Source organism: Hypanus sabinus, chromosome 4, assembly GCF_030144855.1.
Source record: "Hypanus sabinus isolate sHypSab1 chromosome 4, sHypSab1.hap1, whole genome shotgun sequence".
Lineage (NCBI taxonomy): Eukaryota > Metazoa > Chordata > Chondrichthyes > Myliobatiformes > Dasyatidae > Hypanus > Hypanus sabinus.
The window spans coordinates 23,351,705-23,367,611 of NC_082709.1; the positions used below are offsets into that span (position 1 = coordinate 23,351,705).

General features: G+C 40.2%; 1 protein-coding gene across 7 annotated transcripts in view; it reads right to left on the reverse strand.

Moving 5' to 3' along the window:
- myo3b (myosin IIIB) overlaps positions 1 to 15,907 on the reverse strand; it is a 481,967-nt gene that overhangs the window by 106,337 nt on the left and 359,723 nt on the right. For all 7 annotated transcript variants that reach the window (XM_059966610.1, XM_059966606.1, XM_059966605.1 and 4 more), the window contains one exon: positions 11,025 to 11,094. In XM_059966610.1, the coding sequence (XP_059822593.1) occupies positions 11,025 to 11,094 (70 nt within the window). The remainder of the gene's footprint in view (positions 1 to 11,024; positions 11,095 to 15,907) is intronic.

A 15,907-nucleotide genomic window follows, 5' to 3' on the forward strand; every position in this document is an offset into this window, starting at 1 on the left:
TTTACATTCTTTTGTTTTATGAAATGAACCATAAGACCATTAGACTTAGGAGCAGAATTAGGCCATTCAGCCTGTCGAGTCTGCTCTGCCATAATGGCTGATACCAGATTCCACCAAACCCCATACAACTGCCTTCTCGTTATATTCTTTGATGCCCTGACCAATTAGAAACGTTCAACTTCCCCCTTAGATATACGCAGGAACTTGGCCTCCACTGCAATCTGTGGCAGAGCATTCCGTAGATTTACTACTCTCTGGCTAAAAAAAATTCCCCCTTACCCTGGTTCTAAAAGGTCGCCCCTCACTTCTGGGGCTGTGCCCTCTAGTTCCGGATATCCCCACTATAGAAAACATCCTCTCCACATCCATCCTATCTCGTTCTTTCAGCATTCAGTAGGTTACAATGAGATTCCCCTGCATTCTTCTAAATTCCAGTGAGTTTAGACCCACAGTTGCCAAATGCTCCTCGTATGCTAACCCCTTCATTCTCAGAAACATTCTTGTCAACTTCTTCTGAGATCTCTGCAATGAAAACACATCCTTTCTGAGATATGATGCCCAAAACTGTTGACAATACTTCAAGTGCGGCCTGACCAGTGTCATATAAAGGTTCAGCATTATCTCCTTGCTTTTATATTCTGTTCCCTGTGAAATAAAAATGACAATGGAATTAATTTGGCTTATTTGTCACTGATGAACAGAAAAAAGACTTTCATGTCAAAGTGAAAACGGATCTCTACAAAGTGATTGCAATCAATGACAAATATAAAACCCCCACCCTTCATATAACACACCAAATCATCACTGGTGCAGCCAATGTTTTTAGAACTCACATAATTAGTTAAGGTTCTCTAGCTATATATAAACCTGTGTGTAGTCAAGGTGTTTCAATTGATTGCAGTAAAAATACACCTCTATCTGGAAGGTCTATCTGCTGGTGAGTCAGTACACCATGAAGACAAAAGAACACTCCAAGCAATTCCACAAAAAGGTTATTGAAAAGCCCAATTCAGGAGATGGATACAAGAAAATTTCCATGTCACTGAATATCGCTTAGAGTACAGTTAAGACAATCATTAAGAAATGGAAAGAACATGGCACAGCTGTAAATCTGCCTAGAGCAGACCAAATTCAAAAACTGAGTGACTGTGCAGAAAGGGGACTAGAGAGGGAAGCCACCAAGAGACCTAAGACAACTCTGGAGGAGTTACAAGCTTCAGTGGCTGAGATGGGAGAGACTGTGCATATTACAACTGTTCACAAATGAGAGAATCTGCAGATGCTGGAAATCCAAGCAACACACAAAATGCTGGCAGAGCTCAGCAGGCCAGGCAGCATCTGTGGAAGAAAGTACAGTGCACACTACTCTAAGAAATAAATTATATTCTGTCTGGAAAGCCTCCAACCTGGTGGCATGAACATCAATTTCTCGAACTTCCAATAATGCCCCCTACCCCCCCTTGCCCACTCCTTTACCAGTCCCTGTCTCCCTTTCCCTCTCTCACTTTATCTCCTTGCCTGCCCATCGCCCCTTCTCTTTCTTCCATGGCCTTCTATCCCCATGTATCAGACTCCCCTTTCTCCAGCCCTGTATCTCTTTCATCAATCAACTTTCCAGCTATTTGCTTCATGCCTCCCTCTCCTGGTTTCACCTATCACCTTGTGATTCTCTCCTCCCTCCCCCATCTTCTAAATCTACTCCTCATCTTTTTTTCTCCAGTCCTGCCAAAGAGTCTCAGCCTGAAACATCAACTGTACTTTTTTCCATAGATGCTGCCATAGATCCAGCATTTTGTGTGTGATACAACTGTTTGCTAGGTTCTTCACTAGTCGCAACTTTATGAGAGTGGCAAAGGGAAAGCCACTGCTGAAAAAAACTCACATGAAATCTCAGCTAAAGTTTGCCAGAAGGCATGTGGGAGACTCTGACGTCAGCTGGAAGAAGATTTTTTGCTCTGATGAAACCAAAATTGAGCTTTTTGGCCATCAGACTAAATGCTATATTTGGCATACGCCAAACACCACACATCATCAAAAACACACCATCCCTACTGTGAAGCACTGTGGTGGCTGCTTCATGCTGTGGGATGCTTCACTGCAGCAGGCCCTGGAAGGCTTGTGAAGGTAGAGGGTAAAATGAATACAGCAAAATACAGGGAAATCCTGGAGGAAAACCTGATACACTCTGCAAGAGAACTGTGACTTGGGAGAAGATTTGTTTTCCAGCAAAACAATGACTTCAAGCATAAAGCCAAAGCGACACAGGAATGGCCAAACTCAGCAAAGTGAGTCCTGGAGTGGCCAAGTCAGAGTCCAGACCTCAATCCAACAGAGAATTTGTGGCTGAACTTGAAAAGGGCTGCTCACTCACGATCCCCATGCAATATGACAGAGCTGAGGAGTTTTGTAAAGAAGAATGGGGAAAATTTGCAGTGTCCAGATGTGCAAAGCTGACAGAAGACCTATCCACACAGACTCAAGGCTGTCATTGCTGGAAAAGGTGCATCTACTAAATACCAACTTGAAGGGGGTGAGTAATTATATAATCAATTATTCTGTGCTTAACAAGTGTAATAAATTTAAAGCAATTTGTAGAAGTTTGTTTTCACCTTGACACGAAAGAGTTTTTTCAGTTGATTGGTGTCAAAAAAGCCAAATGAAATCCACCGTGATTCAATGTTGTAAAACAATAAAACATGAACACTTCCAAGTGTGGAGGGGGGGTGAATACTTTTTATAGGTATTATAAATTCCTATCTAAATGTCTCCTATATAATTGTTCCTGAATCTAGCACCTCCTCTGCAGCAACAAATAACTTTCCCCTTATATCCCTCTATAACTCCTTCCTTTCACATTAAACCTATGGCCTCTTGTTTTTGATACCCCTGTTGTAGGAAAATTATTCTTACTATCTACCCTATCCATGCTTCCTATAATTTTATATTCCGCTGTCAGGTCAGGTCTCCCCTCAGTCTCTTTTGTTCGAGGGAAAACAAACACCAGATATGCAATCCCTACCCTTAACTAATGTCCTCCAATCTAGGCAACATCCTGATGAACCTCCTCAGCACTCTCCCCAGTGTAACCACATCCTTCAATCATAACTGCACACAAGACTCACAGTGGGCTAAACACAAGAGATTCTACAAATGCTGTAAATCCAGAGTAGCAGCTACAAAATGCTGGAGGAATTCAGTAGGTGATACAGCATCAATGGAAAGGAATAAACAGTCAACGTTTCAGGCTGAGACCCTTCTTCAGGACTGGAAAGGAGTGGGGAAGAAGCCACAATAAACAGGTAGAGGGAGGGGAAGGAGTACAAGCTAGCATGAGAAGCTGGAAGGTGATAGGTGGAAAAGGTTAAGGGGCTGAAGAAGAAGGAATCTGATAGGAGAGGAGAATAGAGCACGAGAGAACAGGAAGGAGGAGGGGCACCAGGAAGAGGTGATTAGCATGTGAGGACAAGATAAGGGGTAAGAGGGGAGCCATTGTGTGGAATGGGAAGAGAGGGAAGGGGAGGGAAAGAATTACTCGAAGTTAGAGAAATTGATGTTCATGCCATCAAGATGGAGGCTACTCAGATGGAATATGAGGTGTTGCTCCTCTTAGCTGAAATTGGCAGTAGAAGAGGCCATGGACTGACATGTCAGAATGGGAATGGGGATTGGAATTATAATGGTTAGCCACGGGAAATCCTGGTGAGCGGAGGTACTCGACATTCCTAATCCCCATTCCAATTCCAAGTGGGCTAACCAGAGTTTTGTAAAGCTGCAACATATGCTCAGTGGCTACTTTATCGGGTATCTCCTGAACATTAAAAAGTGGCCACTGAGTGTATGTTCTTTGCTGCTGTAATCCGTCCACTTCAAGGTTCGGCGTGTGGTGTGTTCGGAGATGCTCTTCTGCATGCCACTGTTGTAATGCCTGGTTATTTGAGTTACTGACACCTTCCCACCAGCTCGAACCAGTCACTGCATGTCTTTTGTTCATCACACTATTCTCTGTAAACTAGAGACTGTTGTGCATGAACATCCCAGGAGATCAGCAGTTTCTGAGATATCCACACCCTCTCATCTGGCATCAGCAATCATTCCACAGTCAAAGTCACTTATACTGTATCATATTTCTTCCTCATTCTGATGTTTGGTCTGAACAACAATTGAACCTCTTAACCTCGTGTGTATGCTTTTATGCATTGAGTTGTTGCCACATGATTGGCTGATTAGATATTTGCATTAGTGCAGATGTGCATCTAATAAAGTGGTCACTGGGTGTATGCCCCAATCTATGAAGGCAAGCATACCATATGGCTTCTTCACTACTCTGTCTATCTGCGTAGACATTGTTCAAGGAACAATGGATTAATCCTCTGTTCATCAAAATTCTTTCATGCCGAGCCTTTATCATGTATGTCCTATTCCTACTTGACTTCCCAAAACTCATCACCTCACATTCGTCGGGATTAAATTTCATCAACCAATGCCCCACACGCTTTCTATCTGATCTATACCCTCCTGTAGTCTTAGATAACGTTCCTCTCTGTCCGTAATACACAAACTTTTGTGTTCTCTGCAAATATCTCCCATGCTCAGATCAGGTTTTCAGTTGAAAGAACTAAGCAACTGAGTTAAAGTAAATACCTTCTCTACAGACATCGATAATCCATATGGATAAATTTTCCAAAGAAGATTCATACACAACCTGCATTGTACAATGCAAGTGTGTGTATTATTGTTCAATAATTAAGTACAGCAAAAATACATTTCATAATACACTTTCTTACATTGACTATTACTACTAAATACAGGATAATATCAATTATTAAAGTTAATATGCTCTAACTGCAAGTATACCTCAGATAAATATTAAGTGGAGATTTATGGCAAATATGACTATATGATATATATGTATGTTATCTGAAATACATCTTATGGAAATAGTTGTTTGACGATGAACTTCAATAAAAATAAATTACAAAAAAAATTTACAAGAATAAATTGTGTAATGCCTTTTCATTCTTTATATTCAAAGTCAATGATTTCAATAATGTTCTATTACATTACTACTCACCAATTGTAAGTTTGCTACTCCTGTGGTTCACTGGGTGGTAAACTACTACAATAATTGAAGGGCTTCCTCCTCCAACATGGTCCCTACACTGTGGTCCTTCCCTCAAACATCTCATACCTGATTGTTCAGAACCTCCAATGTCCAACATCTTGCTCAGCTGGTTTGTCATCACATACTCTCGTTAAACTCATTGAGGTTCCATTCCTACTGGTCCCTTTACGTGCTCCATAAAAATCATAGATACTACTGTGTAACATCTTAAAAAAAAGTGAAGTAAGACCATGTTGAGGTACTAACAGGAGTAATATTGAATTGTCTGTCAGTCCGGCACCACCAAATTTCCAAGTGCCAAAATATTGAAATTTTAGGGTACATGATTTTTGCTGAATTTATTTAAAATTACACTAATTTTCATATTAAAACTCAACCTTTATGTGACACTGCATTCAAACTGCTTCCATCCTGACTTCCACCTTCTCTCCCATAGTCTCTTGTGAACAATGCCTGATATGCCTCCAGCGCTACTATCAGCAGCAACATTGCTGTGCACGTGTCCTCTTTTGTGAACTTGACACCATTGATAGCTCTCAGAAACATAGCCACTTGCTCCAGGTACTGGAAAAATGTCTGATTACTCCCATATTTCTCTGGGTTACTGGCATCCCCTTCGCATCTACTATCTACTATCACTACTTCTCCACCTACAGAAGCTGGTCCTTATTACTTCACTATTAATAAATGCTGTACCACCCCCCTTAAACGGCATTCCATCATTGCCAACGTAGTGGCTGTAGGTTCTTCTGTGTCACTGATAATCATGGGAAGTAACAACAAAATAAGATACGAGCAAGACAGTCAAAAGCTCACAGTTAACACCAGTGAGTGATACAACAATGTTTAAAAATCATTCCATATAGTACACATTTCTTAAGCATACACCCACTTTGAGGAAACTATGTTTGTAGATCTTATGGGACCATGAAAAGCAAAAGAAGATGCTTTGCATTGTGAAGTACATACTGGCATGGTTGTGTTGTTGCGAGTGAGGATGTCCATGCACGCATCAAGAAACACAAGTTCAAAAAAAGTGTCAATTTATGTACTTTAATTTCTAGACAAATTCTATGTGAGTGAATTTTATTCCACATCTAAAATTTTTGGGTACGATTTGTGAATTAAGTGTAAATGCGCATAATGATCATAACGTGGGGGTCATCTGTCACGCAAAATGTTACATGATCATGTCAATCCTAAACTTTCAAGCTTGGAGAGCTATAAATCTCAACTAGGAATCAGATATTGGGTAATGCTAGTATTGAACATACAGTATCATCTTATTGAAGATCTGACTTGGCATTACTTTGGCACTTTTCAAGATTGTATTCTGCATGTTAAATTTCTCTATGGCTTAAATGATGAACAAATTCAGATATATTAAGCAGACATCATCTCATATTTGATCTAGCTTGGCAAAGTTGTTCACCAGCAGAGAGCAATAGAAAAGGCCAGAGTTCCAAAGGCAAGATTAAAAGTAGGTGGGTGACAATGGTTTGAAAGCTATTACAATTGTAACAGAAGTCACCACATCTATATTACTTCACAGTGACAGTGTTTTAACACATATCCTCAACATGGAGAGGTAGCACCAGGATAGGTAGATGGAGTCCTTGAGACCATTAACTTTGATCTTCTCGTGGTAAAGTTTCTGTGGGCACTGATGTTTTGGAGCCTGGTAAGGCAATGGTCAGTTCAGCAATCATCAGTGCCCGTCATGACATAGATAATGAGGGCATCTGCTTGTTTTCTCACATAGATGATCATAAGATCTTACAAGTGCCTGTGCTTGGATCCGGGGTGGTAATAATCATATCTTGAGTTAATCTTTCTGATATAACAGGGTGTTGGTTCTGACAAGACTATGCTTCAAGCATTTTGTCTGAAGCAAGACTGCACTGAAGATAGTTCCTGCAGCACTTACGCCTTGCCAATCAATTGCATCGTTTCCTGCCAAGTCACCCTGTAGGATCTGTTTGTCTTTTTCTGAGATGTAAAATAGGATTTTTTTTCAAAGGTTCGAGATGAAATTACTCTTAATCTCATCTGTCACCACTGAGGTTGGTGTGCATGCACTGATGATTACAGCATATCAATTCCATTTTAAAGTGATTCAAGGATCATGAAGTATTCAATAATCCTTCAGGGAAAGTTGCTAAGACAACAAACAAGCTCAGTCTAGTGGTGAAGCCCATTCTGTGAAGGCAGTGTTCTTCTTTCCATTTGTTCTTCCAGAGGAATGTACAGCCATTGCCTTGATCTTTGAGATGACCATAACTGACCTGCCACATTCAGTTTTATTATTGCTAGGATTACCAATAAGGGACTTTTCATATTAGGCATGGAACATCATACAACAGAGGGATAGGGGTAGATACTCTACTCCCAGCTTAAAGAAGGCAAACGTAAAAGAGGCGGACAACAGAAGTTAGTCATAGACGTCTTAAAAGCCAACATAAAGAAATGTAACATCAACATCAACAATTGGGAAACCAATGCCAAGGACAGGAAACCCTGGCAAACTATCATCCGAGAAGGAACAGCGACTTTTGAAGCCAACGGATGTGCAAAATTAGAAAAGAGAAGAAAATGGAAAGAGAGGGGGCAACAACCAAAGCCCGATCTGCCATCTGGAACTACCTCTCCTGAATGTGGAAGAACTTTCAAAGCTAAGATTAAATTAGATCAACGGAACGAAGACCATCATCCTCGACCACGACGAGGGGTAGATATACACAGCAGCTTAGGAATGTCACAATCTCAGGTTATTCTAGATTCTAGACCACCTTCAACAAAGGAGATAAACTCTTCAACATGGTTAACTACAGAGGGATCTCCTTGTGTTTTTGCTACAAGGAAAGTCATTGCCAGAGTCCTCCTTAGCTGCCCTTGTTTGAGAATCAAAGGGCTGCACCCTGAATTACAGTGTGGGTTCTATCCATCTGGAGGCAGTATAGTGGACATGATCTTTACAGTGTAATTACTTCAAAGGAAATACAAGCACCACACATGGCCTTTGAAATCACTAAAACCTTTGACTCTGGCATGATTAGGAGCTGTGGAACACTCAAATTTGATTATCCAAGAAATATATCTACATCTTATATACACTTTACAAAGGCAAGCCTCCTAACCAAAGGGATCACAACAGAAACTACAGAGACTACGTAAATGCCCACCCGTATCAAACCAGGCTGTGAAATCTTTTATGAATATTATAAGTTTCAAAAAGATTATCTCCCATTCTTCTAAATTTGAGAGAGACCAGTCCCAATCTTTTTCATCTCCCCTCATATAACAAACCCACCTTCCCTATAACAGGTCTAGTAAACCTTTGCCGTACTTATGGCAAAGCCAAGTTTTCTTAGGGAAGGAGACTAAAACCACAAACAAAAGAGAAAATTTGCAGATGCTGAAAATTCAAGTAACACAAGCAAAATGCTGGAGGAACTCAGCAGGCCAGGCAGCATCTTTGGAAAAGAGTACAATTGACGATTTGGCCACTACCCTTCAGCAAGATCGAAGACACCACACAGAACACACTTTGTCTCACCAAGGCATTAAGCCATTACAGTATGACTTCCTTACTCCTGTATTCAATATCCTGATAGACCCACTTTAGTAACTTGTGTAGAAACATCTGCCTGGTTCCTTTTGTATTTCAATGCTAATCTCTCATCATTTTAACCGATATTCTGCTTTTCTGTTATGTTTATCAAACTGGATGACCTCACAGTTTTCTACATAGAGTTACATCTGCCATGTTCTCACCTAGTCAAACTCTTCAAATCCCTTTGAAGCCTCTTTACTTTTTTACAATCCCAACAATCCTCTGTTTCATCAACAAACTTGAAAATATGAAAAAAATTGGTTCCCTCAAATAACATGTTGATTAGAAAGAGCTGGACTCACAGTACAGATAACTGTTGTACCTCACTAGTCAAGCCTTCCAACCTGAGAAAGATGCCTAGTCCAGTAACCAGTTCTCTATACATGTCAACATTTCACCTCTGATTCTATGTGTCTTAACCTTGATGACCAACCTCCTGCATAGGACATGTAAAATCTAAATGCACAAGATCCACTCAATCCCTCTCATTTATCTACTAGCTACATCCTTAGAGAAAAATAGATATTAGCCAGACATAACTTACCATTCATTATAGATAGCAGATAGGATCAGAAGCGTACATGTAAAATACTTAACTATTTCAAGAGGTACACAAGAGAATAAGACTTACAATTCCATCTATGAGAATCCACTGAAATGAATAAAGAAATTATGTCTATCTTAAGTACAATGACAGTAATATAGATCAGAGACTGAGAAATTCTGCAAGAGGTTAAATCTTTAAATTAAGTGAATATGTGAATCATACTTTCATTGTAAAAACTAAAGTAGTATAGTATATGTAAACATGAGATATATCTGCATTGAAGTCTGAGAGTGAAATAAGGAAGATATACATGTTTCAGCAGTTCTTGTCTTTTTCTAATTTATTATACTCCTGGCTCTTCATATTACATGGCTTCTTACAGGAGCAGGTTAAAAGCATAGCCTGTGGGATAAACAATGGGCATCTGTGGGTAGCACTGATGGACAGTTTTAACTACCTGCCAATTGTGTTCCACGAGTCGTGGAGGGTCAAAATCATCCCTGCATTTTCAGCTTCTAAATTGAGTTCACTGCAGAGTAGTTTTGTTTAGAAAATTAGATGCATTAAATAAGGTTAATGGAAGGCATTGTGAAATTGATTTCCAGAACACATACACATTTGACATAAGCTTGGATATTTTTGCTGAAACTCATCACCAGCAGTAAGCTCTCAATTGAACTTTGGTCAGTTGCATCAAAGTGGCTTATCTTGCTCTGTCAGGCTGTATGATAGACCAACAAAGAGACGATGAGCAACTGTAGATTTGCAGGCCATGCACACAGTGATGGGCTTGTTTCATAGTGAGCCCTGGAGAGGTTCACCAGAATTATCCCAGGAATTAAGGGATTAATGTATTTGATGGCACTGGGCCTTTACTGCTGGATCATAGAAGAAAGAGGGGAGATCTCGTTGAAACTTATCAAATATTGAAAGGCCTAGATAGGGTTGAAGCGGAGAGGATGTTTCCTATATTATGGGAATCTCAGACCAGAGGGCACGGCCTCAGAATGGAAGGATGTCCCTTTTACACAGAGATGAGGAAGAATTTCTTTAGCCAAAGGGTGGTGAGTCTGTGAAATTCATTGCCACAAACATCTGTGCAGGCCAAGTCATTGGGTATATTTTAAGTGGAGGTTGATAGGTTCTTGATTGGTAAGAGTGTCAAGGGTTGTGGGGAAAAGGCAAGAGAATGGGGTTGAGAGGGAAAATAAATCACCCATGATGGAATGGTGGAGCAGACTTGATGGAGCGAATGGCTTAATTCTGCTCCAATGTCTCACAGGATACAATGAAACTATTTTAGAAGCTGTTTAGCTGCCAAAGTCTGAAGCATAAGTGAGGAGAAATCCTCATCAAAGTCCAGCTCTGCTTCTGGATTCCACAAGGGCAGTCAGTCAGTCATGCTTGCCCAGTCAGTATGACATTCCTACATTCACATAAGAATCCTGAAACTTACGGGAACTTAAGCTGAGAGCCACTAAGAATTCTATACAAAACTGCCAGGTTTCCTCACAAAAATACAAGCTATAATTGTGAAACAACTGAAAATAAATTGGGTTTGAATAAACCAGCTTCATGGTACCTAACGTGCATCAGAATAATTTCCCTTCTTCAAGAATGCAATTCAAGCATTTTTTTTCCACAGGTGGATAGTCACGTGTTTGCTAAGGAGGGAAACATTTTTTTGTGCAAATGCCATGATTCAGTAACAAATATGTACTTTATTTCATGCTGAGGCTTACCTTTCATAACTGGATGTGACACAGGCTGTAGTTTACTTGCTGATTGATGATTAGTTACTTCATCAGAAGCCTTACAACACAAGTTTAAACAATTAAAATTACCAACAATATTGTTAAAATTCAATGAATATACTCAAATTTTATGTTCCAAAAATTAATTTAAAATAATACTAATTGTAGACAAACAAATAAACTCAACGGTGTAGGAATGCACTGGGGTTCAGCTACACCCCAGGGTTCTGAAATTGTGGAGGCAGCAGTAATAATCATTCAAGAATCACTAGATTCTGGAATGGTTCTGAGGGAGTGGTATATTGCAAATATCACTTCATTAGTGTTGTAGGGAAGACAGATGAGCTTAGGGCATGGATCAACACATGGAATTATGATATTATTGCCTTTAGTGAGACTTGGTTGCAGGAAGGGCAGGACAGGTAAGCTCAGTATTCCAGGGTTCCTTAGTGTACTAGAGATTAAAGGTGGAAGGGTGAAGTTACTAACCAGGGAAAATGTCACAGCAGTGCTTAGTCAGGACAGACTGGAGAACACCTCTAGTGAGGCTTTATGGGTGGAACTTAGGGATAAGAAATATATGAGCACCTTAATAGGGCTATATCATAGACTACCCGTGGGACTTAGAAGAAAAAAATTATAGAGAGATCGCAGACTGTGATAGTAGGTGATTTTAAATTTCCATATATTGACTGAAATTCCCATACTGTAAAAGGACTAGATGGGATAGAATTTGTCAAATATGTTCAGGAAAGTTTCCTTAATCAGTACATAAAGTCCCAATGAGAGAGAGTAGAATACTTAATCTCCTATTATGGAATGAGAAAGGGCAGTTAACAGAAGTTTATGCAGGCAAATAGTTTACATCTAGTGATCATAATGTCATTAGTTTCAAGTTAATTATGGAAAGGGATAGTTCTGGTCCTTGGGTTGAGATCCTAAATTGGAGAAGGGCCAATTTTGTTGGTATCAGAAAGGATCTGGCAAGTGTGGATTGGGACAAGTTATTTTCTGGCAAAGTCGTACTTGCTAAGTGGGAGGCCATCAAAAATGAAATTTGGAGAGCACAAAGTTTGATTGTGCCTGTCAGAACAAAAGGCAAGGATAACAGGTTTAGAGAACTTTGGTTTTCAAGAGATATTGAGGCCGATTTTTTTTTTAAAAAAGGAGGTGCATAGCAGGTATAGGCAGAAAGGAACAAATGAGGTATGCGAGGAGTATAAAAATACAAAATAACACTTAAGGAAAACAGTAAGTCTAAAAGAAGGCATGAGGTTGCTCCAGCAGACAAGATGAAGGAGAATCCTAAGGACTTCTACCAATATGTTAAGAGTAAAAAGATTGTAAGGGATACAATTGGTCCTCTGGAAGATCAGAATGGTAATCTGTGCATGGTGCCAAAAGATATGGGGGAAATCTTAAATAGATTTTCTTCATCTGTATTTAATTGGGAAACGGACAGAGTCCATAGAAGGGAGGCACAGCAGCAGTGAGTCCATGGACCATACACAGATTACAGAGAGGAAGTTTTACATGGACCATACACAGATTACAGAGAGGAGGTTTTATATGGACCATACACAGATTACAGAGAGGAGGTTTTACATGGACCATACACAGATTACAGAGAGGAAGTTTTACATGGACCATACACAGATTACAGAGAGGAGGTTTTACATGGACCATACACAGATTACAGAGAGGAGGTTTTATATGGACCATACACAGATTACAGAGAGGAGGTTTTTGCTGTCTTGAGGGAAATTAGAGTGGATAAATCCCCAGGGCTAGACAAGGTGTTCCCTTGGACCTTGTGGAAGGTGAGTGCAGAAATTTCAAGGGGTCTTAGCAGAGATATTTAAATCACCCTTAGTTGACAGGAGAGGTATCAAAGGATTGGAGGATAGCTAATGTTGTTCCACTGTTTAAGAAAGGCTCTAAGAATAAACCAGGAAATTATAGGCTTGAGAGCCTGATATCAGTAGTGGGAAAGCTATTGGAAAGTATTCTAAGGGACTCTATATATGAATATTTGGATAGGCAGAGATTGAGTTAGGATAGTCAGCTTGTCTTTCTGCATGGTAGGTCACGTATAACCAAACTTACAGAGTTTCTTGAGGAAGGTACCAGGAAAGTTGATGAAGCCAAGGCACTGGATGTTTTCTAAATGGATGTTAACAAGGCATTTGACAAGATCCCACATGGGAGGTTGGTCAAGAAGGTTCAGTTGTTTGGCATTCAAGATGAGGTAGTAAAATGGATTAGGCATTGGCTTTGTGGGGGAAGCCAGCAAGTGGTAGTAGATGGCTGCCTCTCCGACTGGAGGCCTGTGACTAGTGGAATGCCACAGGGATCTGTGCTGGGTCCACTGTTGTTTGTCATCTACATCAACAATCTGGATGATTATGTGGTTAACTGGATCAGCAAATTTGTGGATGACACCAAGATTGAGGGTGTAGTGGATCGCAAGGAAGACTATCAAAGCTTTCAGCATGATCTAGACCAACTGGAAAAATAAGCTTAAAAATGGCAGGTAGAACTTAATGCAGGCAAATGAGAGGTTTTGCACTTTGGGAGGACTAACCAGAGTAGTTCTAACACAGTGAGGGGTAGGGCACTGACTGTGGTAGAACACAGGGATCTTGGAATACAGATCCACAATTCATCGAAAGTAGCATTACAGCTAGATAGGTTCGTAAAGAATGCTGTTGGTGCATTGGCCTTCATAGGTCAAAGTATTGAGCACAGAAGTTGAGAAGTTATGTTGAAAATGTAGAAGATATTTTTGAGGCCTAATTGGGAGCATTGTGTGCAGTTTTGTTCACCTACCTACAAGAAAGATGTAAACAAGATTGAAAGAATACAGAGAAAATTTACAAGGATGTTGCCAGCACTGGAGGACCTGAGTTATAAGAAAAGATTGAATAGGTTTGACCTTTATTCCCCAGAATGCAGAAGACTGAGTGGAGATTTGATAGAGGTATACAACAATTATGAGGGGTAAAGATAGGGTAAATGCAAACAGGCTTTTCCTACTGAGGTTTGCCGGGACTACAACTAGAGGTCATGGGTTAAGGGTGAAAGGTGGGATGTTTAAGGGGAACATGAGGAAAGCCGTCTTCACTCAGAGAGTGGTGAGAGTGTGGAATGACTGCCAGCATAAGTGGTGGATGCAACTTTGATTTCAACTTTTAAGAGAGTTTGGATAGGTACATGGATGGTCCAGGGGCAAGTCAATGGTTTGGCATGGACTAGGTGGGCCAGAGTGCTGTAGTTTTCTAGGACCCTGTGGCACTCTTTAAGAAGGGCAGGAGGCAGAAGAAAGGAAATTATTGGTCAGTTAGCCCGACTTAATGGTTGTGAAGATGTTGGAGTTCATATTTAAAGATGAGATTTTTTGGTACTTGGAGACACATGATAAAGTAAACCAAAGGGAATCATGGCTGAAAAATCTTTGAGGAATTAACAAGCAGCTTAGACAAAGGAGAATCAGTGGATGTTGTTTACTTGGATTTTCAGAAGCCCTTTGACAAGGTGCCACACATGAGGCTGCTTAACAATATAAAAGCTGACGATACTATGGGAAGGATGGAATTACAGCATTAATAGAAAATCAGCTGATTGACAAGAGACAAAGGGTGGGAATAAAAGAAGCTTGCTCTGGTTGGCTGCCGGTGTGACGTGGTCGGTGCTGGGACCACTTCTTTTCATGGTATTGTGTCAAAGATATGAACGAAGGAACTGATGGATTTTTGACTAAGTCTGCCGATGATACAAAGATAGGGGGCAGGTAATGTTGAGGAAGCAGGATGTCTTGAAAACAGGGGTTCCCAACCAAGGCCCCACGGACCCCTTGGAAGAAGGTTGGAAACCCCTGCTGTATAAGGACTTTGACAGATTGAGAGAATGTGCAAAGAAGTGGCAAATGGAATATTGTCCAGGGAAGTGCACGCCATGCAAATTGGAAGAAGGAATAAAGGTATAGACTATTTTCTGAATGAGCACAAAAGGGATTGGGAACTTATGCAAGATTCCCCAAAGGTTACCTTGCAAGTTGAGTCAGTGGTAAGAAAGGCAAATTCAATGTTTGCATTCACTTCAAGAGGACTAGAATATATGAGCAAGTACGTAATGCTGAGGCTTTATATGGCATTGGTCAGACCGCACTTGAAATATTGTGAGTAGTTTTGGGCTCTTTGTCTAGGAAAAGATGTGCTGGCATTGAAGAAGGTCTAGACGTGGTGCACAAGAACGATTCTGGGAATGAAAAGGTTAATATAAGTGGAGCGTTTGATGTCTCTCGCCTGTACTCACTGGAGTTTAGAAGAATGAGGGGTGAGCCTATTGAATATTGAAAGGTATAAATATAACGGACATGGAGAGGATGTTTCCTATTGTGGAAGAGTCTGAGACCAGAGGGGACTGCCTCAGAATAGAGGGACATCAATTCAGAACAGAGATAAGAAGGAATTTCTTTAGCAGAGGGTAGTGAACCTGTCGAATTCTTTGCACTGTGGGCTATGGACTCCAAGTCTTTGAGTAAATGGGGCCACATATTTTTCAATTGAAAATGTGAATTGTTACGTCATGCATTAATTGCAAACAAATAAGGAAAGGGTTATCAGAAACTATAAACAATGTTTCATTAGAAATTACCCTTATAATTTAAAGAGCATCCATATTTCATACGCAACTTAACAGCTAATCTTATGAAAACAACACTGCTGATAATGTAGGTGTCTTTTTGTAATTAACTAGTTATGTTTTCTGAGTAGAATAATGCATATCAATTGTATGGACACAGGAATGTTACTTTTTAACCCTCAACTTGTCTTGAACACATGGTGCATCAGTTATTGTACACTACTGAC